Source organism: Pristiophorus japonicus, chromosome 18 (genome assembly GCF_044704955.1).
Source record: "Pristiophorus japonicus isolate sPriJap1 chromosome 18, sPriJap1.hap1, whole genome shotgun sequence".
In the NCBI taxonomy this organism is placed as follows: Eukaryota; Metazoa; Chordata; class Chondrichthyes; family Pristiophoridae; genus Pristiophorus; species Pristiophorus japonicus.
The window spans coordinates 20749345-20774710 of NC_091994.1; the positions used below are offsets into that span (position 1 = coordinate 20749345).

The 25366-nt window shown below is 40.3% G+C and overlaps 1 protein-coding gene across 2 annotated transcripts in view; it reads right to left on the minus strand.

The window, feature by feature from the left end:
- stk11 (serine/threonine kinase 11) overlaps window positions 1-25366 on the minus strand; it is a 142159-nt gene that overhangs the window by 63470 nt on the left and 53323 nt on the right. For both annotated transcript variants that reach the window (XM_070859724.1, XM_070859723.1), the window contains exons 5-8: window positions 20038-20174; window positions 19400-19527; window positions 15373-15430; window positions 5064-5260 (exon numbers count right to left, since the gene is read on the minus strand). In XM_070859724.1, coding sequence (XP_070715825.1) covers window positions 5064-5260; window positions 15373-15430; window positions 19400-19527; window positions 20038-20174 — 520 coding nt within the window. The remainder of the gene's footprint in view (window positions 1-5063; window positions 5261-15372; window positions 15431-19399; window positions 19528-20037; window positions 20175-25366) is intronic.

The following is a 25366-nucleotide window of genomic DNA, read 5'->3' on the forward strand; positions in this document are numbered from 1 at the left end:
CTATTTTGTGTTCATTGTTTATTACAAAGATTTAGAAACCAGCGACTATGAGCAGAGTATTTGACCAAAATGTCAACCAAGGAGACACAAGGCAAGTTTCCCACTCGCCGCCTGGGCATAAAACTGACTTTGTAGATCAGCTACTTGTTATAGAAACTGCCTGATCTTCATTTCCAGTAATATCAATGCAAAAGAAAATATGGCAGTTTCTATAGCAGGATGCCCATCTACAACTTCAGTTTTAATCTTCAGCAAATTAAAAATCTCCTGCTTTATTTGACATTCCAATCAAGTCAGACATCATATTTGGTCTCTCCCTAGAGGGAGTGTTTTCCTAGCCTTGGTTGGACTGTATTTGTAGCTTTCTGTAGAAGCGGCAGTTTCCCCGTACATCCAGTACCAAACGCCACTGAACCTAGAAAAGTTGGGTTCTTGGCTACGCTCCCTCGCTGTAAAATATCACACTTACCTAGTATAAAGAAAGGATTCTTGCAGAGTGTATTCAATTTGTCCTGATTTTTGAAGAAGATATTTAAGATTCTTAAAGTTCGAGAAGGCTAGCAAGGGGAATAGATTAATTTTACTCCTGGGTGGATTCTTGGGAGAAGAGGGGAGATAGCAAGGAGCGAATATTGACTATGCTCATCTGGTAGCCCAAAGACTGAATTTTCCAGCGCTTAATACTGAGAATGAAGTCAACATGAAGTGTAAGGAAATAAGCAGATTCTACGAATTTGTGTGAAGCACAAATCAATACTTGCGCAATTAGCTCAAATGTAATTTGAGCAGCACATTTTAAATCAGTTTCATTTTTTCTTAAATAAAAATATCTGTGCTCTCTCTTCAGCGAATGGATTTAAGAGACAACTGGCTGAGCCATACGTAAAGGCCAGGAAGGTCCCAGCTTCAAGCCCCACTCTATGATTAACACAGCTTGGGCGACAGTAAGGCCCCTATAATTGGCCTGTTTGCCCATAGGTGAGGGACAAGGCAAAAGAAAAATGAAAACCGGTTACCTGCTCCTAGTCTCCATTCAAAAACTTCCACTGGGAGTGCACGTATGTGAACATCAAGTAAGGACTGGATTGGGTTTGACTATGAAGCTCACCATGAGAAAGCAGTCTGTCAACATTCTAACATATGAATAAAGGCTACTTGGGAATTTCAATTCCACCTATGAAAGGTAATTTTTAATTGGGATAACATATTGTTTGCCAGTCTCTACCTGGAAACAAGTGCATTTTGAAGTGTGTTATATTTTGATCCATGGCATGGCCCTGGACAACATGGACCACTTCCCTCATCTCGGGAGCCTCCTATCAACAAGAGCAGGCATTGACGACGAGATCTAACACCGCCTCCAGTGCAGCCTTCGGCCGCCTGTGGAAAAGAGAGTGTTTGAAGACCAGGCCCGCAAAATTGTCACCAAGCTCATGGTCTCTAGGGCTGTAGTAATACCCGCCCTCCTGTATGGCTCAGAAACATGGACCATGTACGCTGGAGAAATACCACCAACGATGTCTCCGCAAATCCTACAAATCCCCTGGGAGGACAGACACCGTTAGTGTCCGCGACTAGGCCAACATCCCCAGCATTGAAACACTGACCACACTTGATCAGCTCCGCTGGGCAGGCCACATTGTCCGCATGCCAGACACGAGACTCCCAAAGCAAGCGCTCTACTCGGAACTCCTTCACAGCAAACGAGCCAAAGGTGGGCAGCGGAAATGTTACAAGGACACCCTCAAAGTCTCCCTGATAAAATGCAACATCCCCACTGACATCTGGGAATTTCTGGCCAAAGACCGTCCTAAGTGGAGGAAGTGTATCTGGAAGGATGCTGAGCTCCTTGAGTCTCATTGCAGAGAGCATGCAGAAGTCAAGCGCAGACAGCGGAAAGAGCGAGCGGTAAACCAGTCCCACCCACCCCTTCCCTCAACGACTATCTGTCCCACCTGTGACAGAGACTGTGGTTCTTGTATTGGACTGTACAGCCACCTAAGAACTCATGTTAAGAGTGGAAGCAAGTTTTCCTCGATTCTGAGGGACTGCCTATGATGATGATATTTTGTGAAATGATGCTTCCTGCAATTTATTACAGTAAACAACAACTTTTATTTATACAGGTCTAGCGTCAAAAATCCGGAGGTCCAGGCACCGATTGGTGGCAGGGTCATCCGGAATTCGTAAAATGTTCCGGAATCCGGACCTGCCAACCCTGCCGACCTCAGGGCCCTGCCGATGCCCAACCTCGGGTCTCGCCTCGCCGCAGGCCCGCCCGAACACCTCCGCCGCGACAGGGCTGGCTGGCCCGAACAGATCCTGTGCACTGGGGGTTGCCCCCTGCACACTCACGCAAACCCTCCCTTTCTCCCTCTCCCCCTTTCTGACGTTCCAAAATCTAGAAATACCCGAACCTGGCTTTATAGTTTACTTTACCTCTGTGAAACTGAACACATGACAGATCCATTACTGGAGTACAAAGAATTTAGAGTGACTACAAATTTCCAAAATAGGAACTTCAAGCCAAACCCTAAACTTTTATGATATCCAAACTTCAAGAGCCATCAATGAACAAAGGTTTAGACTCCTAAGTAATCACGAGGTTACCCCTAGCGTTTTTCCATTAAACTTGGTGCACAAAGGAAAAATGCTGTCATTGAGGGCTGGATTTTGATCAAAAACCGCCACCACTGGATTACCGCCCAAAAAACCACTGTGATTATTCAATTAAGATCAGCGGAAAATTAATCAAAAAAATGGAAAGAAATCCGCCGGCGGGAAAAATAGCTATTGCACGTGGATTCTCGGTGGAAAATGCGATCCTGGTCAAATTTAGTCCGAAGCTACGAGTTGGGCCGAGGGAGGGGCGGGGGGTTGGGAAACACAAAAAATATTTTTCAAAAAAAAATATCGGAGAACATTCACAGGACCCTTTTCCAGTGAATCGCTGCAAAATAATATTTTTTAAAACTTTATCTTACCTTTTTTCACAAGGTTTCATACCTACCGCCGATCGAAGGGCTGCTCCGGCTGGTTTGTCTACAGCGGTTTTCTTTTCACCAAGTACGGATCACCACTATCACCAAAACTCGGGCGGAAGCGGTTTTTTCAGTGTTGCACACCGGCGGTCCGCTCCCCAGCGGTATTTCGAAACTGCCGGCGGAGCACTTCGATGAAATTCCCACTGGGTGATTTTCCACCGAAAGAGAAGAAATATCACCGAAAAACACGGCGGAAAGGCTGATCAAATTCCAGCCCCTAGACTTTTGAGAAAATCTGACTATAGAGCAGATTGAAAAGGACTTGCAACATGCAGTATTCAATCTGTTAATATATGTGCAGCTGCACCCGCCAATCTTAAAACAACACAATTCCAATGCCAAACAGAAGGTCGAGGACGGTCACTTCAGAAAACATTCTTCATTTAATACCTGAAATAAAGGGCTTTCCAGTGTACGGGGGCCAACAATTGCTCAGGGTGTTAATTATCATTGGTCTTGAGATTTTTTGGAGTAACAGTGAAGGATAGAGAATCTTAAACAAAATATTCTAGCTGTTTTTTGGGGCTACATTTTTGAATAGGAATGTTTACCTTCAAGATGGATAGGTGTATTTCTGAAACTTCTACTGCTTGATGGTTCTCTGCAGAATTCCTGATTTGACGACCACAGATTCGTTCACTCAGCAGATACATGGTGGTGTGCAAATAATTGTGAATGCATCACAATCCAAATGTATTTTAAGCAATGATAATTCCACATTTGTAGCACTAAACTTTTCACAGATAAAAAGAGGCATCTTTGATGTTGGATATATTGCACAAGTAATATCCACATACACGATCACTGTATGACCAATAACCCTGATATGGTGCAAAACTATCACTAGAACAACGGGTTTATTTGTAACCACAATTTTTGATCTATTAGATTTAGATATAAAGTTTCATCTCACTCTAACTATAAGGCATTTGTTTAACAAATTTCCTGAGGTAGACTATTTCACCAACTTTTCTAGCCTCAATCACACTAATCAGATGTGATTACCAAACCAAGAGCTGAATGTCTATGAATGAAGGGAGCTTGCCATCCAAGGGAAGCCAAGTAAATGGGCAACATTACTTTGTCGTTTTCGAAACAGTTATTGACTTTGTTTTCTTAGGTCTGAAGAGAATGTTTTAGGTGTCCAATTCAATCTATTCTTGGCTGTAGGTTTCATTTGTTACTTGCCTTTAAGATGTACAATTAACTCTCCGAAAACAGCGCCTCAGAAAATAGATCACTTTGACCACACTTACCAGGTCACTGACAAAGACAACAAACACAGTAAATTAAAGCTTCCCTGTAGAACTCATTATCCATTTATCATAACTTGATTTTTCAGTCATCTGCAGAAGTCAAATATCCAATACCTCACCAAATATGCCACATGAGATCAGTTTCTTAATGAGGCTAAACGGAGTTGAAGGTTTCAGAGGTTTTAGGGATATTGCTCAAGTGCAAGTTCGTTCTTTCAGTTTCTGAACCACAAGACTGGGATCAGCACATGCCAACTAAAATGGATTGAAGGCAAATTTGCAACCATAAAATGGGCTGTGATTAAGGTGTCACAGCAGCTCATCAGCTCTAAATGATATTCAACAGGATTCTAAGGCTATAAAAGATCAGACACGGAAAAACTGGCCTTCTACCATGGATAATTCAAAGGAAAAGGAAATTCGAAGAGCACCAGAGAAAGCCAGAGTAAGTTAACATGGCCAACATTTGGGATTGTCCAGATCCAAAATGCTTTTAACAATAGCATTAATACACTTAAAATGTCTGTTTAAAAAAAGCGTACAGGCATGTTAAGTGCTCATACAGGTGGTGCCAGTTTAATGCCACATGAATAGCAGAAAACAAAAGCCTATCTGAATTCAGAAAATATCTTGCTATTTATTGCTGGCCACAGTGTAAACTGCGATTTATGTTAATCAGTAATTCATACCAAGCTAGTATTTTGTGAGATTCCTGTATTGCATAATTTGGAGCAGAGAAACATTAGAGAGGTGAATGACATACCTGGTACTGTAAAATCCTGAGTATAAATTATTTCATCTTCCACATCTTCATTGAACAGATCTTCATCTTCATCATTATAACCATGCAAGTCTTCCAGGTAAGGCACCACTGTCATACTTCTCCACTTGTCCTTGGTCTCTGGGCTTGGAGGAATAGGAACAAGATTTTCTGCCTGAGGATGTTTTTTCCGAAACCAACTATATTTCAGGAAAAAAACATTGTTTAATTAGCTAAATCAGTGATATTCTTTTTGTACTTTCCCTTACCCCTCTCCCCCTCCCATACGTCAATCATTTTGTACTTCTGGAAAAACAAGTACAATTCACTCAACATAGAGATATACTCAAGTTTTTAAAAAAACTTGTGTTGAACAAAGCAACCAAGCAGAATGTTCATAAGAACCAAGCGAAATTATCAGAAAAAGGACAAAGTTTCAAAAACATAAAGGTACTTCTATTAGCAGCACAAAGGAAGAAGCTAGCTTTAAGAGTAACTTTCAATGTTACATTATATGAAAATGGTTATGACCAAAAGATGAGGAAACTAGAAAGTTGAGCATCTGTTTCAGTTCCAGTAGTCTTAGCCTTTTTCTGTTAAGTTTTTCCAAAACAATTTCAATTTCCTCCAAAAATTTTGGGTTTTATCTTTACAAAGATTGAACATTATGAAAGAATAGAAAGACATCCCGCTCATATTTCCAGGCAAGAAATTTTTGAGCCTCCAGAATAGTCAATTCATTTCTTCAATTTCTAGTCAGCAGCTTCCTGATTTTGGTAAGCTGCAGATCAGGTGAAATGGCTAATCCTTTAATCGATTTTAAATTCAGTTAGTGGCCTGTATCACCTTATTCTAGGAGAAAGATCTCAGATACCAAAAGCTTATTTCACTTTGTCCAATACCCATCTCTGTGGCTACTAGGGTAAACCAATTTGATTAAGCAATTAATTTCCCCTAACTTGTCTTGTGTCTTTCCAAGGCATGCAATGGCTCCAGCCAAGTGGACTGAAAATAGATCTAAGTTTCATCCAATGTACTTGGAACAAGCTCCTAACACAACGTGAGACAAACCTTTCCTTCGACTTTCACTTCCCATGTGGAGGGAGCCAAAACTTGATCAGCTCCTCCTCACAATAGTAGAATGATGATTAAGCATTTGGCACATGGAAGGAGGTTGGGGGGGCGGTAGGCTGCATAACACCACAGCATTAAAAATTTATGTTCACAAACAGGGAAAATTCTGCCATTCAGCTATAATTGTAACTTTATCATTGAGTAGTTCTAACTTCCATACTGAAAGGCGTTACATCAGTTTGGTGACCTAGCTATGTTGGAAAATATTCCCTTTTACTAAGCAGATTTTGAAGGTGGGAGGGGAAGAAGAGCCAGGGGTGGATTTACAATCTCATCATTAAATGAGTTATCTCCCTTTGCTTACAAGCCCTCTAGTTTCTCCCCTGCATTGTTCTCAATATGGAGTCCGGGCCACAAATATGTAGATTGACACAAAATCCCACTGTTCCCACGACATTTATTACAGTTTATTGATTCGAAGATGTTTCCTTGGCGGGGCGAGGGAGAGTGGAAAGAGAAATAAATCAAAAGCCACATAATAGAAATATAGTATATCATATAACAGTTCATTCATACAGTACCTATCTCATGATTAAATAGTCATTGTCCATCGAGTACTACCCATAGTCCAGTATGTACAGATTTAATAATAGCAAATTTGAAAGCAAACTGCAAACATCGTTCAGCTTTAGAGTACATAAAATCAGCTAGGAGGGAAATTATTTTACGGTGTACATTCATGGAATAGATTAATGTAGCGAATAATGCAAAAACAAAAGTTACACACCAGACATTTTTGCAAGTTTTGTTTCACTGTTCATTCACAATTAGCATTTCAAACGTTTTCTTTTTTTGACAGAAGCACAAAATTCCCTGGAGAGTAAATTATAGTGCTATTGCAGTCTCTCTGACTGATTCATAATGCCAAAATTAATTTGACATCCTGTGCAAGATACCTTCATTTTCTAGTCTCTCTATGTAATCCTTCATCAATTAATTCATTCACCCTTGGGCGGACATCCTTCACACAGGAAGTCACTGATTTTAAAAGTCTTCTCTTACTGAGGGACCTGTACAAAACAGCTAGCTTTTGATGTACTGTAAGCACAGTAATTAATATTAAACATTTATTTTTCAAGCAATTGCACCAGCTATTATATACAAGTGCATCTTTGAGAATGGCTAGGTAAACAATACTCTAATGGCTCAAAATTGGCCCACCCCTTTTTTCCGCACACTAACCCGAGATGCGACGCTTTTCTGCGTTGAAAAGTGCTCAAAAAAAAAAAAAAAAAATCGCTCTCCACTTTGGCTGCTGTCCAGCCTCTCCCGGTCTTCGCGCAGCGTGGACAGTCAGGTTGGGGGCGGAGCCAGCGTCCCGCGCTGAAAACAGTGCCGAAACGTCTGCACATGCGTGTTGGAGTGCAGTAGCTCCTCGCCCCCAGCCTCTCAGTGTTGCTGCAGTGTGGAACCCGATCATCATCATCATCATCATCATCATACTGGCTACTGGTGCATCCCACCCCTATCCCAGGCCGAGTGGCCTACCGCACAGGTCGGCCCGCTGTCTTCTCGGGCTGAAGATGAAGGTAGGGTAGGACTTACTTACTTCTATTTTTTTGATATGGATAGTTTGAAAAAATTATGTAAATATGTTTTGTCTCTTGTGAATAGTGGTGACCATTTGTCAAGCCTATTCACGTAGTGCTATTGTGAAAGAAAAAAATAAGTGATGGAGGAATGCAGAGAATATCTTATTTATTGAAGGAGACTTTATTTAGATAATATGTGCTCAATTTTGGTCCAGTATAATCATTGCAAACAAATAGTTGTTTAAATTAGTTGTGAGATTAGGGCAATTTCATTCAACTATCTTTTACTTCTTTTATTTTTGTAGATTAAGCTTCCATGAATGCTTCTGTTGTATAGTAAATTAACTTTGCAAAGTTTATTATATGATGTCCTGTATAGCTGTTTGATCCTATTCACATTCTTTAGTCAAGTCATTAAGTTCTGCTGGCCTCCGATGTACCTACTTGCGCTGATTTCTTAACTCTCCGCAAGAGTTTTCTGAAGTGGCCTAAGTAGATTTAGAATAACTATTGGCTGGCCAAAGTGGCCTAAATGGCCAAAACTGGTATAGGTGGCTGGTAATGCCCCCTTTTGAGAAAAACTAAACTAAACTAAAAAAATCGTAACTAACTCACTTACACTGGTGCAAATTTAGGGTTAGGGATTTTTAAGATACTCCAGAAAAATCAAGTGGCTCCAAAAAAACAGAGCAACTCCTAGCCAATTCTGAGCCCACTATGCCAAGCATTTTAACTTAAGCCGAGTTAAAGTTATACAAAAAAAAATACAAATATCTGGGAAATTTGAGTGCAACCACATATTAAACTTACAAATGATATTTATGATCTTCATGATTTTGATTCTTCTAGGAACCAGAGCGCCATTCATGAAACGTTACGTATTGGTGATACCATGTTATCCAGAATATTCCCAACGTTTTTTGAAATATAGCTTACTATGATTTTTTTTTAAACAAAACTAAATCCCATTTTAAAAGCAAACTGCCCAAATCTTCCAGTGAACCATTATACCTCAATGACATAATTTTGTTTTTCATTATTTTCTTACTCACATGCATATTCCCTCACACAGAGACAGGTACTATAGTCTAACACAACGCAATGCCTCATCATGTAAAGCTTTATTTTAAGGAGTGTGATACTGTTAGTATTGCAAAATGTCATCTTGTTCTGATTTTCTAGCTGCAGGGGGGTGGGAGATGCTGTTGGAAGACAATTACCAGCCACAATAAAGCACCTTGTATCACCAAGTGTCACCCACTGCTACAATAGCAACAACCAGGATATTTTAAAGCACTACAGGCGCAGAGGGGTAGGATCAGTCCATCCTAAGCCTCCAATATTGCAGACAGAAGCGCACACTCACTATATTGTTTGTGGCAAAAGGAGCAAAAACACAAACAGGTGGCGGTGATAACAAGGAGGGGGATAATACCCTGATATTAATTGGACAGAAGAGGTAGGTAAAGGGGATAAGGGAATGGAGGTCCTACAATGCATCCAAGACTCCTTTCTAACACAATATTTAAAAAGCCCAAGAAAGGAATAGCTATTAGATCGAGCAATGGGGAATGAACCAGAGCAGATAAGAGAAGTAAAAGTAGGGGAACATCTAGGCAATAGTAACCCTAATATAATATGCTTTATGATAACTGAGAAGGACACAAGTATGACAAAAACTAGGGTAATAGATTGGAGAAAAGCTGATTTTGAGGGGTTGAGGAGTAGAACTTGGGAAAATAGATAGAACAGGTGGACATGACACTGGATGATGAGATCAGTAATGAGATAAGTACATTTAAACTAAAAAAAAGAGGAGATATATTAAATAAACTAATCAAACTCAGGATAAAACCTTTGGTCCAAATGGTTGCAAGCATGCATTTTAAAAGAATCTGGGAAGAGATAGCAGTGGCATTACTACACATATTTAATAAGTCGTTAGAAAAAAGTGTAGTACTAGAGGACTGGCAGATAGCTAACATAATACCTCTATTTAAGGGGGATAGAACATCTCCAGGAAATTATAGACCAGTCAGCTTAACATCGGTGGTAGGAAAAATAATGGAATCCCTACTAAATGAGAAAATAATAGAACATCTAGAAACTAAAAATATAATGAATAGTCAGCATGGATTTCGAAAGAGAAAGTTCTTGCTTGACTAATCTCATTGAATTTTTTGAAGAGGTAACAGAGGGAGTAGACAATGATAATACAGCAGATGTAATTTATCTAGATTTTCAAAAGGCCTTCGTTAAGGTACCCCATAATCGACTGATGAACATGGTCAGAGAATGCAAAGTCAGGGAACAAGTAGCAGAATAGATAGCTAGCTGGCTTTAAGACAGAAAGCAGAGAGTAGGGGTAAAGGGTAGCTATTCACAGTGGCAGAAGGTGGGTAGTGGTGTTCCACAAGGATCAGTGCTGGGGCCACTGTTGTTCACAATTTATATTAATGATTTAAACTTTGGAATCAAAAACACAATTTCTAAATTTGCAGATTACACAAAATTGAGGGGGGGGGGGATAGTCAATACTGAGAAGAACTGCAACAAATTACAGGAGGACATTGATAAACTTGCAGAATGGGGCATATAATTGGCAAATGAAGTTCAACACAGATAAATGTGAGGTATTACATTTTGGTAGAATAGGGAGGTCACTTATTACTTGGAGGGTGTGAGTCTAGGTGGGGTAAAGAAACAAAGGGATCTCGGAGTACAAATACACAAATCACTAAAAGTTGCGACACAGGTTAGCAAGGCCATTAAAAAAAGCAAACCAAGCACTAGGGTTTATTTCTAGAGGTATAGAATTGAAAAATAGGGAATTTATGTTAAACCTGTATTGAACTTTGGTTAGACCACATTGAGTATTGCGTACAGTTCTGATCACCACATTATAAAAAGGATATAGAGGCACTGGAGAGGGTGCAGAGAACATTTACAAGGATGATACCAGAAATGCGAGGGTATACACATCAGGAAAAGATCAACAGGCTGGGTCTCTTTTCTCTTGGCTGAGGGGTGACCTAATAGATGTCTTTAAAATTATGAAAGGTTTTGATAGAGTGGATACAAAGAGAATGTTACCACTTGCGGGGAAGAACTAGAGTCCATCAATATAAGATAGTCAGCAAGAAATATCACAGGGAATTCAGAAGAAACTTCTTTACGCAAAGAGTGGTGAGAATGTGGAACTCGCTACCACAGGGAGTGGTTGAAGCGAATAATATAGATGCATTTAAGGGGAGGCTAGACAAGCATACGAGGGAGAAGGAAATAGAGAGTTATGCTGATAGATTTAGATGAGGAAAGACGGGAAGAGGCTAGAGTGGAACATAAACATCGCCATGGATTGGTTGGGCCAAATGGCCAGTTTCTGTGCCATGTATCCTATGTATGCAATCCTATATATGTAAACTAAGCTGGGAAGCCCCTATTATTTAAATAGAAAACTGGAGATTTCCCAGCTTAGGGTGGACGAGCCCATTAGGGAATCTCACTTCTGCATTAAGAAAAGCCATGTGCCTGCTGTGTCCAAGAATCGACTTCAAAAGTAGCACATAAAAGCTTTTAAAAATGCTTAAAACCGATTCCTGGACACAGCAGGAATGAGGCTCTTCTTTAACATGGGACATGAAGATCGAGATGGCAGCAGTATAGAATGGTGGTGCATGGCAAGAGGAAACAGAGGTAACAGAGGTAACAGCAGCAGCGAGCTGGAGGTACAGTGAATGGGAATAGGTGCAAGGCCAAATTTCAGGATGCTTCAGGCAGGAGGCAATACTGAGTAGAGGTACTTGGATATGGGAATTGAGACTCAAAAGTATGCATATGGAAGTGTAGATACGGTCTCAGTAAAGAGATCCATCATTGGCACAACATGCGCGCACACACACACAATACTTTAGTTTTTATTAATTTCTATCCATCAAGAAAGTAAGTTATTCTTCATATATAGAAATACCCAACAGACCATGGATGCATACATCCTCAATTTAAATTTAAAAAGGAAGTATGCTCACCATGCATCCACATTTCATATCTTCCAATGTTAAATATATTACACAAACAAAAAAACTTATAACCATGTCAACTACTTTCATCTCAAAGTTGACAACTGCTATTTTACTTGATAAAATATTATAGTTCTTGAAATTAGAAGTATTTTTCAGTGCCTCAATAGCCCATTTGCATGTACCCAATGGAATAGCAGAACTGAATTCTAAAGGAGGCATCAACTGGAGGCATAGCAACTTTAAGGAAGGAATCTAGTAAGTGAATGCATTCTACTTCAATGAACCCAGGAGTTGCTGGGAAGTTATTGGCTCCTATATGGTTCAGTGATGTGAACGATACACAGCAGACACCTCAAAACGCTGGAGAAGTATCACCAGCATTGCCTCTGCAAGATCCTGCAAATCCACTGGCAGGATAGACGCACCAACGTCAGTGTTCTCGCTCAGGCCAACATCCCCAGCATCGAAGCATTGACCACACTCAATCAGCTCCATTGGGCGGGCTACATCGTCCACATGCCTGACACGAGACTCCCAAAGCAAGCGCTCTACTCGGAGCTTCGGCACAGCAAGCGAGCCCCAGGTGGGCAGAGGAAATGCTTCAAGGACACCCTCAAAGCCTCCTTGATAAAGTACAACATCCCCACCAACATCTGGGAATCCCTGGCCCAAGATCACCCAAAGTGGAGAAAGAACATCTGGGAAGGCACTGAGCATCTTGAGTCTCTTTGCCGAGGGCAAGCAGAAACCAAGCGTAGACAGCGGAAGGAGCGTGCGTCACCCAGGCTCCCCCCCCTTTCCTTCAATCAATGTCTGCCTCACCTGTGACAGAGACTGTTGGTCCTGCATTGGACTGTACAGTCACTTGAGAACTCACTTTTAGAGTGGAAGCAAGTCATCCTTGACTCCAAGGGACTGCCCATGATGATGATATTGGTCAGAAAAAGGCACATAGTATCAGTGGACCAGGATAAACAGAAATAAAAGCTCTTACGGGACACCTTGATGGAAAAAATAACTACACTAATTTTGATTTAAAGAGCAAGTTTTTAAACTTACAGCTATACTACCGCTATATTTCTTCACCCAAGTCATTAACAGAGAGTTCTATATCCAAGTTTTTAGATGACACAAAGTTAGAAGGCATATCGAGTTATGTAGATGAGAAGTGAGCAAAACTATGTCAAATGAAGTTCAAGGGGAAGTGTGAGGTCATCCACTTTGGCTCGGAGAAAGACGAATCGGACTATTTTCTTAATGGGGAGAGACTAGAAGCTGTCGAAGAGCAAAACTGTCCCAAGTACACAAATCACTAAAAGACACTGCACAGGTAACAAAAGGCCATCAAAAAGGGCTAATGGAACGTTGGCCTTTATCTCAAGGGGTTTGGAATTCAGAAGTGAGCAAGTGATGTTTCAGTTCTACAGAGCCTTGATTATACCCCATCTGGAGTACTGCATTCAATTTTGGGCACTGCACCTCAGGAAATATATATATTGGTCTTGGAGGGAGTACAGCGCAGAATGATAACGGAACTTAGAGGGTTAAATTATGAGGACAGGTTGAAAGATTGGGTTTTATTCTCGAGTTTAAACAGTTGAGGGATGATATAACTGGAGTGTTTAAAATGATAAACGGATTTGATAGGGTAGATGCAGAGAAACTATTTCCTCTGCTGGGGCAATCCAGAACAAGGGAATGTAATCTTAAAATTAGAGCGAGGCCAGTTAGGAGTGAAATTACGAAGCACTTTGATCTTTTTCCACACAAAGGGTAGTGGAAATCTGGAACACTCTCATAAAAGATTGTGGTTGCGGAGTCCATTCAAATTTTCAATGTTGAGCTGGATAGATTTTTGTCAGCTGAAGGTATCAAGAGATAGAGAGCAAAGGCAGACAATGGAGTCGAGGTACAGATTCACCATGGTCCAATAGAATGGCAGAACAGGTTTAAGGGGGTGAATGGCCGCCTGTTTCTATATTAGCTTTTATACTGTAGTGCATCAACACCTCTTGTATTTGAGCAGGTTGCTGTTCACTTACATTCCCATCCAGTTTCTCCACTAATTACCAAGTGTTTGTTTCATTTCTGTCACAGTTCCTCTGGATTGCCTTGTCTTATTTTCTCATTCAGTTCAACCCAGATGTTGAAATTCCACTAAATGACCCTGTTATAAAACGCAACTAAAGCAAACTGACAACTCCTGTTGCTTTAAAATCCATGCTGCCTACAAGCTTCTTTTGAAAAAAAAACACCCACACAATGTGGAGGTCTGTGTCAAAATGCAGCACTCACTCCAGCAAAAATTCTAAAGGTTACCCGGGCCATCTCAGTGGGCAGCACTATTGACAGCACAGTACAAGCAACCCCCCCACTCAGATATGCCACCTGCTAAACAGCAAGGTTGATTGTGAAATTGCTCAATGACAAATTAAGTGAAGAGCTTCTGTCAACTCATTTATTATTCAGTCACCATCAGTCAGTTTCCATTTCATCCTAGCCCTCTCCAGCAACTAACTGTTGCTCCTGAAACCCAATTAACTGATATGCAACACAGTGGGAAAGCCTTCTTAAGCCACAGGAGATGGTAAAAATACCTTTTAATCTAAAAGGGCAATAGTCTAGATTTGCATAATAAAAGTTCATATTTCTCAGCCTAGAGCGCTTGGTGCTTAAAATGTTATAACTTTTCCTTTTGAGAGGTTGTTGCTAATTTTAGCATGTTAACAACACTAGTTCAGAAAGGACTTGTGCTTCAATCTGTACAATTAGAAAATCCTACAATCTATACAATTGGAAAACACTATAAAAAAATCCAAATTGCATTTTTCAGCCACAATTTCTAAAATGTCAGACTTATATTAACAAAAAAAAATTAAAAGTTCTTGGGGATGAGGAGAGGAAGAACATTATGCTCTTAATGTAGAATACCCAAAATTGGCTAAAGGAAAGATAGCTTATAGCTATCAATTTGAGTATACTGAAATGATTCTATATACTTTGTTTTCAGAGAGGCTAGTGTTCAGATTTTGTTTTTAAAATACCAAACTTACTTGTAGGTTGTGTTTTGAAATGGTTACTATTTAGTCGCCAAAATGGTAAAACATACAATGAATTTTATTATCCCAAGCATACTATGAAACTCAGTTATCAGTGCCAGTGAAGATACTGGTCAATATCGCAGGTAGCCCAGACTCATCCACAAGAGTAGAAAAGTCTCCAAAAATGTAACAATGAGGAAAGGGTCGCGAATTGGGATGAGAGGAGATAACTTCCAGTTGGAGAACTAGAATGGGCACCAGCTTAATAGACCAAATGGCCTCCTTCAGTGCTCTAATTTCTAGGAATCTACAAAACAGTAGCTCAACAAGGAGTCAGTGCCTTCAGGAGGGGAATTGTCGAGTAAAATGATGAGAAAATAGATTTAAAAATGTATTAGAACGGAGAATTACCACCAGGGATCTCACTAAGCATGTATGCAGACACTTTTGTACCAAAACTTTCAATGTCTCATAAATTAACTCATACATGTATTAAAAAATCTTGTTATTGGTATGAGGAATACTGGGTTTATTACTAATTTATCTTGGTATTCGAATACTTTGCTGATGCCAAGAAACTTACTTGTGCTGTCTGATCTGTTGTATTGAAAATCTTTTCACAGGGTCATATTCAAGCATTCCTGCAAGGACAGAAAAAGATACCTGTAATAATGTAAAAAAAAACACAATGGGCACATACTATATAACTAAGAATTACTCTGTGATTTGGACTTCTTTCGATACTGATCCAGAATTTGTTGACTTGTGCCTTCTACACTGTAGAGATCTTATTACAGCACAAAAGAGGAAATTCTGGTGCAAGTAACTTAGACCATAATTTCCTGAGACTTCTGTGTTGTTCCGCTGTTACCCTCACCGGAACAGTGAAAAGTTGATGATCACGGCTCTGTGCCCTCATTAAAATCAATGGCGGTTGCAATTTTCCTGAATCAATGCTACTTTTAGTGCCACTGCCGCGTAGACTGTAATATAATAGCGCTGGTGGGCCCTTGGTGATCAGTTAGTGCTGTGATTTTTGAATTTAAAAGATCCATCAACAATTCAATTTACTATTTTTCAATTAAAACCACAAGAAATTATTTCGGCTACCAACTCGGAGATTTATAAGGATCTCATTATCTTGATAAATTAATCAATTTTATTATTATGTTAAGATTTATTTAATGCATTTAAAATATGGCTTGTGGATGTAACATTTCGCCAGGTTTGTTTGTGGAACTAACGGGATCATCAATTTATTGAACAAAGTAGGTTATGTTATATTTCTATTATATTTGCTCCTTGAAACAGATAAAAAAAGGCTATTGTTATGAATCCTACTCCCAAAGTTTTTGCACAACCTTCCAGCAGGCAAAGAGCCTAGCTCAAGTATATAGCTTCGACAAGGCTTTTTATCAATGCAAGTGTAGTCATAAAAGCTATATACTGAATAACCATGGCACAAGAATGAACTGCAGAGTGGTGTCTGGCCAGTAGGTGTTGCAGTTACATGTGAAAGTATAATGCAAAAACCAATTCGCAACAGCTCATACACATTGTAATATACCTCTCATCATCCATTATTATAAATGTATCGCTTGTATTTTTATTCTCCCTGCATTTTTTTACAAAAATAAGGGGAATTAAAAGCTCTACATGTAGTGATGCCTTTGCACAGTTAGCAACATTCTCCATGATAAAGGTAATTAAGAAATAAACTGTTTAATATAGACAATATAGATCCTCGAAGAGAAGAACGACATAAATGTGTATAAAACAGCTATAACCAATAGAGTTCTTAGAGGACAGATATAAAGGGATGAATTTTTGACAGCCAATTCTTATATTCATGCTGTTTTGAAGCTTAACTAATCCTTTTACATTTAATAAGAATCATAAGTACAGTTTCGCTAAAGTCATGCACCTTGGGAGTTCCTCAGTTTCATGTTAATTTTAGTAAGAAACAGCCAAAATTATTTAAATGATCCCATCTGATAAATTTCCGTGACTTTTTCCAGGTTATGGATGAAGTGTGTCATGAAGAGGAAACTAGGTAAGTACATGAGTTAACCATACCACATACTCATATTACCACACAACGTTCCACCTTCAATCCTTCGGCATGCGCCTGTTTCACTGGTTTTCTAAGTTAATGCTGGGAAAGTAGCTTTTGGCATCAGTCTGCTGGAGAAGAAGGGGAGAGGGCACTGGGGTTTTGGGATCAGGCTGTTCAGAGGCAAAATGGTGGGGGTGGATGCTTGTGATCAGGCTGGCAGGGGAAGGGTCCGTGATCAGGCTCATGGGGTGACCAGATGGGCTGAGGGAATATTGGCTGAAGAGCAGGAGGGAAGTGGATAGGGCAGGAAATCTGAGTGGAGAGGGGAGGGCGGGGAGGTGGGGGGGAAATGAGTGCAGATGATGGGAGGTGAGGGAGAGGGTGAGGACATAACAACACTAAGAGAATGGTGAGACCACAGGGGTGGAGTAGAAAGCAAGAGGGGTAAGGCAACGTTAGAAAGGATCGGAAGAGCTGAAGACTACAAGACCGATTTTACCCACAGTTGCCAAAGGAAAATGTGTTGCAGCCCTTACTAGTTTCCTTCTCCACAACATCTCCTCCCAACCAAGAGGAAAAAAGCAAAAGAGCAGAGAGAGCAAAAAGAGAACAAGATGATCAAAAGAGAAAGTGACACAGAGATGATCAGAGAGAAAAAAAATCACAGACGATCAGAAGAGAAGACAGAGAAACACCAACACAAACACGACAAAGACAAAGAACGACGAATACATATCCTCCCACTTCCTGTGAAGGCTGCCATTGGAGATCCATTAGTATTATTTATAATCCAGTGATTCTCAAACCTCTGAAATATTTAGTTGCCCCATAAATGGTCTTTCAAATCTATATACCAGTAATTGTGCATTTTGCACATAGTAATATTGGAAAAGGGGACGATATTGATGGCAGCCCCCTCTAATTCCTGCATTGGTCAGTTGATCAGGAATATTTTATAAAGTTCAACTATAGATGGATGCCTTGTCCAAATTAATCAATCAAACAAAATATGATACTTTGTATAAAAGCGATCTGTGATATTTTAAGCATTTAGTACAGTATTTATAGTATTCTGATCTATGCAGTATGCCACCTACTGCATCTTTGCGGTATAGCTTGCTTAGATTGACCACAGTACCATAGAAAATTTCCAGGCCCAGTCATGTTTGAAGATGTCAGCTCACACACCGTGTTGAAACAATTTACTGTAATTAAACTTCTCATTAGATTCATCCTCTACAAGAAACACAAGCATTTTTTTAAAATATGTGAACACATTACTTTTGCTGACATGGTCTACCCCTTTCCCCTCAAATACTTCTAATTTTATTTTTACTTTATTTCTAATGTAACCCACTTTCCTTAAACAGTAAAAGAACGACTTGGATTTATATAGCGCCTTTCACGATCACCGGACGTCTCAATGCGCTTTACAGCCAATGAAGTACTTTGGGAGTGTAGTCACTGTTGTAATGTAGGAGCCTTAAGTAAGTTTTAAAATACTTATCTATTTTTTCTGCTTCCCACTGTCCAAAACAACATTTTTTTCAGGTAGTTGAGGCCCAGAAGTACACAGATAAAGTTGTGACCAATGTTCCCTTTAAGCTGCGCGGCCATGCAGCGCTCTGAATGTCCCACACTGCTGGTGAGCCGGCTTTTAAATAGAAAAACCACGCATGCATGGAATTTTGAACAACCTGCGCAACCCATTAAAGGAACCACACAGGCCAAAAAATAATTAGAGGGAACATTGGTTGTGGCCTGGCGAATCTTTCAGTGTCAATTAGAACCCAGCTATCACAACCTATGGCAGCAGTAGCGCAATCATATCCAGATCACCATATGATTTAAAATAACCAACTAAAGTACCAATCCAATTTAAAATGACAATAAAATCTAAGTGAAGGTTTCATTTGGATGGCATAAAAAGGTGCGCACAAAAATGGCGTGTTTCTTAACATGTTGCTGAATCAACAAAAAATAAACCTTCATTTATGGCCTGTTAGTAATCATAACGCAATGTTTCAGATCGATGAACGTGTTTTGAACTACTCATGTCAAAACGTTCACTGTAAAGATACAGCTTTTCCATTTCACCATTATAGAACACTGCAAAAAACAGTAGGGATTAACTGATGCAATACAACAGGTTCCACGACAGAAACCCAGCTGAGCCGGTTTAAAAGAAAGTATAATATTTTTTGTTTCTTCCGCTACCAACATATTCATGAGCAGTAAGGACATGATCTCATTGAATGGCGGAGCAGGCTCAAAGGGCTGAATGGCCTACTCCTGCTCCTATATTCCGTGATTCCGAATACATTTATTACACTGCATGAAAAGAGTCAAACAGATCATTTATTTAATTCTGATTCAAGATACTTTATTTCAAATGTGTGTGCCAGGCACAAAAAAAGATGTCATTTAATAAAACTTGAGCCAATGAAAGTGGTGCTTGAACTACATTACCTGTGGCTGCAACTGTCCAGAAGCAAACTCACTTAAAGTCCACCTATCCTCAAGGTTTCACAATGGTATATTGTTCTATGCTTACCTTGCAGTAAATCTGACAGCAACGGTCCACATTCCTCTGGAATGGTGTACTCCCCTTTCCCTATGTTTTCAAACAATTTGTAGATGTTATCCCCCTCAAATGGATAAAGTCCCGTTGTGATATTGTATCTGCAAAACAAAAATTCAAATGAGTTTACCACAATATAACATTTTTACAAAAAATGTATTTCATTTCAATTTTTTTGTGTAAATTTGCTGCCTAGCGTATTAACATTTGGCAATACTGAAGAAACACAGGAATGTTCGCGAATACTGAAATAAAATTAGTGTTTTCAATAGAAGAGTTAAAACTTTGCATTTCCACCAGATTCGCAGCATGTAATATTTTGAGCAAGAGGAAGGAGGCCTGTGTTTCATTACAATGACAGACCATTTTCTATGGTTTTAATTTGTTATACAGCTGATCAGTTACTTACAAAATTCTGTAAAAGTGCATTTCATTGAACATACAAAATTATAGTGTGGATACTGCAAGGCCAATGTTAGTTAAAAGCATTCATTGTGTGGTGCTTCAACATTCATTTAAATAAGAACTTTTCTTGTGCTCTACCTCATAATGCAAATTCTTTGGGGTTTTTTGTACATCAATAAATAATTATTTAGAAAAACATTTCTTACAATGTCACCCCTGCAGACCAAATGTCCACCTTGAACCCTGAAAATGTATCTAGGCCATTTGCGATTTCTGGAGGTTGGAATGCTGGTGACCCTTGACTTGTCCTACATATGTCATCCTCTGCAAAAGGGTGCAATGCCTGAAATAATGAGAATTAAAAAAAGGAATTATGTTTAGTTAGGTTAAAAAAACTTTCAAATTCATGGTGTTCCATTTTCCAGTTTAACAACAAGCTTAGACACATTCTGCAGATTTTATTTTTTTTAATTAAGTTTCCAAGAAACTTTTTATATACAGAGCTATTTAATGTTAGCACTCAACTATATACGTAAAAATGTCAAAATGCAAACAAAAGAAATGCAAGAGACTTTGAGGGGGACCTCAAATCCAAATCTGTAACCAAAGACAATCAAGGGATCAAAGTTATTTTGTATTTTAGTCAGATATCACCATGCATCAAAATAAAATCTAGTCCCACCATCTGGCTGGCACTACGGTCAAAAAGCTGCTTAAAAATGCCTGGAATGTGCAAGAAAGGTTAATATTTTTGGAAGGACTGTCATTAAGCTGAATTTTATGAATGAAGGAAAGGTTAAAAACCCTTAAGAGAAGTAGATGGGTTTATTGAAGAAAAACCATCGAAACAAAGAAAGATGAAAGACCCTTTTGGCCTGGGTTCAAATCCAACCAAGGCTGATGGGATGAAAGTTTCCCCCCACTCTCATTCACAAATGCCAAAATGATGACACTAGAAGTAGAAAATTACAGTAGACTATTGTTGGCACAAAATGAAACAAAATGATCCATTGCCCAGACTTAAACTTGACAAACATGAAATGTATTAAATACATTTTTTAATCCATTCTTAAAATGAAAAATCTATCAATCCAGTTATAGCAATTCAGGAGCAGATGGAAAAGTAGGAGAACTGAATTTTCATTCTGGCTAATTACATTATCGTCTTTCATCTTTCTTTATTTCGATGGTTTTTCTTCAATAAACCCATCTACTTCTCTTAAGGGTTTTTAACCTTTCCTTCATTCATAAAATTCAGCTTAATGACAGTTCTTCCAAAAATATTAACCTTTCTTGCACATTCCAGGCATTTTTAAGCAGCTTTTTGACCGTAGGAGTCATCTCAGCATAAACCTCAGCAAATAAGAGTATCGGTGATTCCATTTCTTCTAGGACAAGAGAAACACTTTCAAAACTTACTGAAGGTGAACAAAAATAAGCACGCCGTCAAGAAGATCCTAAGCCAGGTCTAGAAACATAGAAAATAGGTGCAGGAGTAGACCATTCGGCCCTTCGAGCCTGCACCACCATTCATGGCTGATCATGCAAATTCAGTACCCCATTCCTGCTTTCTCTCCATACCCCTTGTGATCCTTTTAGCCGCAAGGGCCACATCGAACTCCCTTTTGAATATATCTAACGAACTGGCCTCAACTTTCTGTGGTAGAGAATTCCACAGGTTCATAATTCTCAGAGTGAAGAAGTTTCTCCTCATCTCGGTCCTAAATGGCTCACCCCTTATCCTTAAGACTTTGTCCCCTGGTTCTGGACATCACCAACATCGGGAACATTCTTCCTGCATCTAAACTGTCCAATTCCGTCAGAATTTTATACATTTCTATGAGATCCCCTCTCAGTCTTTTAAATTCCAGTGAATATAAGCCTAGTCGATCCAGTCATTCATATGTCAGTCCTACCACCCCGGAAATCAATCTGGTGAACCTTCGCTGCACTCCTTTAATAGAAGAATGTCCTTCCTCAGATTAAGAGACCAAAACTGTACACAATATTCAAGTAGTGGGGAGGATGGTGAGATGAAAGATTTGTGAATTATACTTCATTCCAAAAATTGTGAAGTACTATAACCAAAGCTGAGAAAGTTACCAAAAGTAAAATACTGCGGAAGCTGGAAATCTGAAATAAAAACAGAAAATGCTGGAAATATTCAGCACATCGGGAACGGTTATCGACTTGCAACATCATCATCATCATCGGCGGTCCCTCGAACAAGGATGACTTGCTTCCATGAGTTCACAGGTGTTTTGATGAAGGACCCGATGTTCCAGTCCTGAACTCGAATTGAAGGAGTGGAAGATGCCTGTGCATGAATTTTTTTTAATATGTGGTGACCGTTGCACATCAGCCACAACACGGGCTTGACAGAGCTAGGCCTTCATCCAGTGGAAAGGGTTAACCAGGACGGCTGGAGACCTGCTCTGCTGCACGGACTTAGTGCGCACACATATCGCAGTGTGGGCAGGCTCGTGCTGCCCCTGGGCCCTCGGCTCTTCTGGGCCCCGTACCCTCATCTGACGCACCTCCGCCATAAACATTCACCGCATCTCGTCACAAGCACTCGCCACTCATCCGCCCCAACCTTCCCATTCCTCTGCACCTGGGCCCTGCCGATGTTCCTGCCCACGCGCCAAAATGGCCGCCGCTCCAGCTCTTTTATAGCCCGACCTGCGGAGCTGTTCTCTCGCAGGTGGGGAGGGGGGCACGATGCAATAGCAACACTGTTTCTCTCTCCACAGATGCTGCCTGACCTGCTGAGATTATCCAGCATTTTCTGTTTTGATTTCTGAGTAAGTTATCTTTGTCCTTAATTAGTTACTCTTCACATACTATATGCCACCTCTCAAAGCAAAAAGAGTGAGAATCAGTCTTACTTGGGGCTATGGCAGAAGTACTGCCTTGTCAATTTCATTTAGCAGAAAGATCAAGGCAGTAGTAAAGCACAAAAAATAAATGAGCTCATGGGAATATCTACTTTATGCTCATGCCAATCCACTATTTGTAAAGTGATAGTAAATCTTACTGGTTTTCTACCTGAAAATCGAATAGCAAAAATTAATGCAATCTATCCAGCAAAAAATTGAGTACCAATTAGAGACGAATAAACCATGGGGCCGAAATTGGTCAAACACATGGTCTGTCCGTTTTTCGGCGGTCCCTGGGTGGTGCATCATTTTTTACCGTCCGGTACCGCTGGAGTTAAGTGGGCGGGAATTTCATCGCATTTTTCTTGGCGGTAAGCCGAGCAGAATGCAGCAGGCGGTGTGCAGCGGAGGAGGCTTTGCGACTCGGGAATCTTTGGCTCCAGAGTTGTGCGCACGCTACTGTGAAGCTCTTTCTCCCCCGGCCGCAAGAGGCCAGGGACTACTGGCCTGAGCGTGTGGCCTGGTGGGGGGGGGGGGGGGGGGGAAAGAGAGAGAGAAGGGAGATAGAGATAGAGATAGAGAGAGAGAGAAGGGAGATAGAGAGAGAGATAGAGAGAGAGAGAAGGGAGATAGAGAGAGAGAGAGAGAGAAGGGAGATAGAGAGAGAGAGAGAGAAGGGAGATAGAGAGAGAGAGAGAGAAGGGAGATAGAGAGAGAGAGAGAGAAGGGAGATAGAGAGAGAGAGAGAGAAGGGAGATAGAGAGAGAGAGAGAGAAGGGAGATAGAGAGAGAGAGAGAGAAGGGAGATAGAGAGAGAGAGAGAGAAGGGAGATAGAGAGAGAGAGAGAGAAGGGAGATAGAGAGAGAGAGAGAAGGGAGATAGAGAGAGAGAGAGAGAAGGGAGATAGAGAGAGAGAGAGAGAAGGGAGATAGAGAGAGAGAGAAGGGAGATAGAGAGAGAGAGAAGGGAGATAGAGAGAGAGAAGGGAGATAGAGAGAGAGAAGGGAGATAGAGATAGATAGAGAAGGGAGATAGAGAGAGAAGGGAGATAGAGAGAGAAGGGAGATAGAGAGAGAGAGAGACTGGGGTGTGGGAGAGACTTGAGGGGGGGGGGGGTGGTGAGAGAGACTAATAACATTTTTATTATACTTCATTAATAAAGGACTTTATTAGACCATTTATATTATTGCCTACTAGAAAATACTACAATCCATTTAAAGATACATCAAACTGTGGAGAACTATAAAGATCTGTGTAATAGCAAACAAAACTGTCAGCTCTGTGTACATACCGCCCATTTAAGATCCACTTAGAAGCACCTTCTCCAGGACGGTATGCATTTCCGGCAGTATGTCAGTGGCATGTCATGAATTTTGCACTTTTGGGCGGTATGTTGGCTTGCATGCATACTGCCCGGTGGTATGTCACTGATGAATTTTCCGCCGGGCGGTATGTCAGTGATATGCAAGTGTTGTGTCACCAAAATTACACTTTTGGGCGGTAAGCGGGCGGTATGTCAACCAATTTCAGGCCCCATGAGTTTAGACCTCACTGATCACAAATAGCAGGTTATTGAAGCCCACTTCCCTTCTAACAATATGAATTCATTTATTGAAGAAGTTGTACATGTTTGAAATCTTGATATTAGTTTAAGGAGGTATTTAAGGAAAGGCAAAAATGGACAGTCAATGTGAGCTAGGTAAATTCCTCAGCATAAAGCTTGCTGGGCCATCGGAATCTGAGATGATGAGTGAACATCTACAACAATAGTGATGATGGTGCTGTGAACTCAAAAGGTTACGTTAACTTGTGAAGAACTACACTCGTCCTTAAGTTTTCAATAATAACTGATATACTGCATTTTAACATAGAAAAATGTCCTTAGGCCCTTTATCAGACAAAAATAGATACCCAAGCCAAAGGAGGAGATACTAGGAGGGTGTGTGGTATTGTTTTAAGGATCATCTTAAAGGAAAAGGAGTTGATGCAGAGAAATTTAGGGAGGGAATTTATGAGCATAGAACTTTGATGGCTGAAGACACAGCTACCAAAAATGGTGCAATGGGGTCGATACACAAAAAGCTAGAGATGGGGAGTTGGGCATTGGGGTGCAGAAGCATTGTAGGGTTGAAGAAGATTACAGAGATAGTAAGGGGCAAGGCCATGAATAGATTTAAACACAAGGATGAGAATTTTGAATTGGAATAATTGGGATCTGGAAGTCAATGTAGGTCAACAAAGACAGGAGTGATTTTTGATCAGGTGTTGCTGCAGAATGGATGAGCTGAAGTTTAGAGCATGGAAGATGGGAGGATGGCCAGGAAAGCATTGGAATGGATGAGCCTGGAGGTGGCAATGACATGGAAGAGAATTTCAGTATCAGGTAGACTTTAATGATGTAGAGCAAAGGGGGTTGGAAACTCAGCTTTGGATCAAATACCAAGGTTGTGAGTGGTCTGGTTCAAACTGAGATAGTGGCCAGGTAGGGGAATGGAACTGGTGGCAAGGGCAGAGAGTTTGAGATGGGGGCTAAAATCAATGACTTTGGTCTTCCCAATGATTAACTGGAGCAAACTGTGGATCATCCAAAACTGGATATTGGGTACTCAAATTGGACTGCACAGAGGCAGTGAAGGATTGAGAGATGGTGGAAAT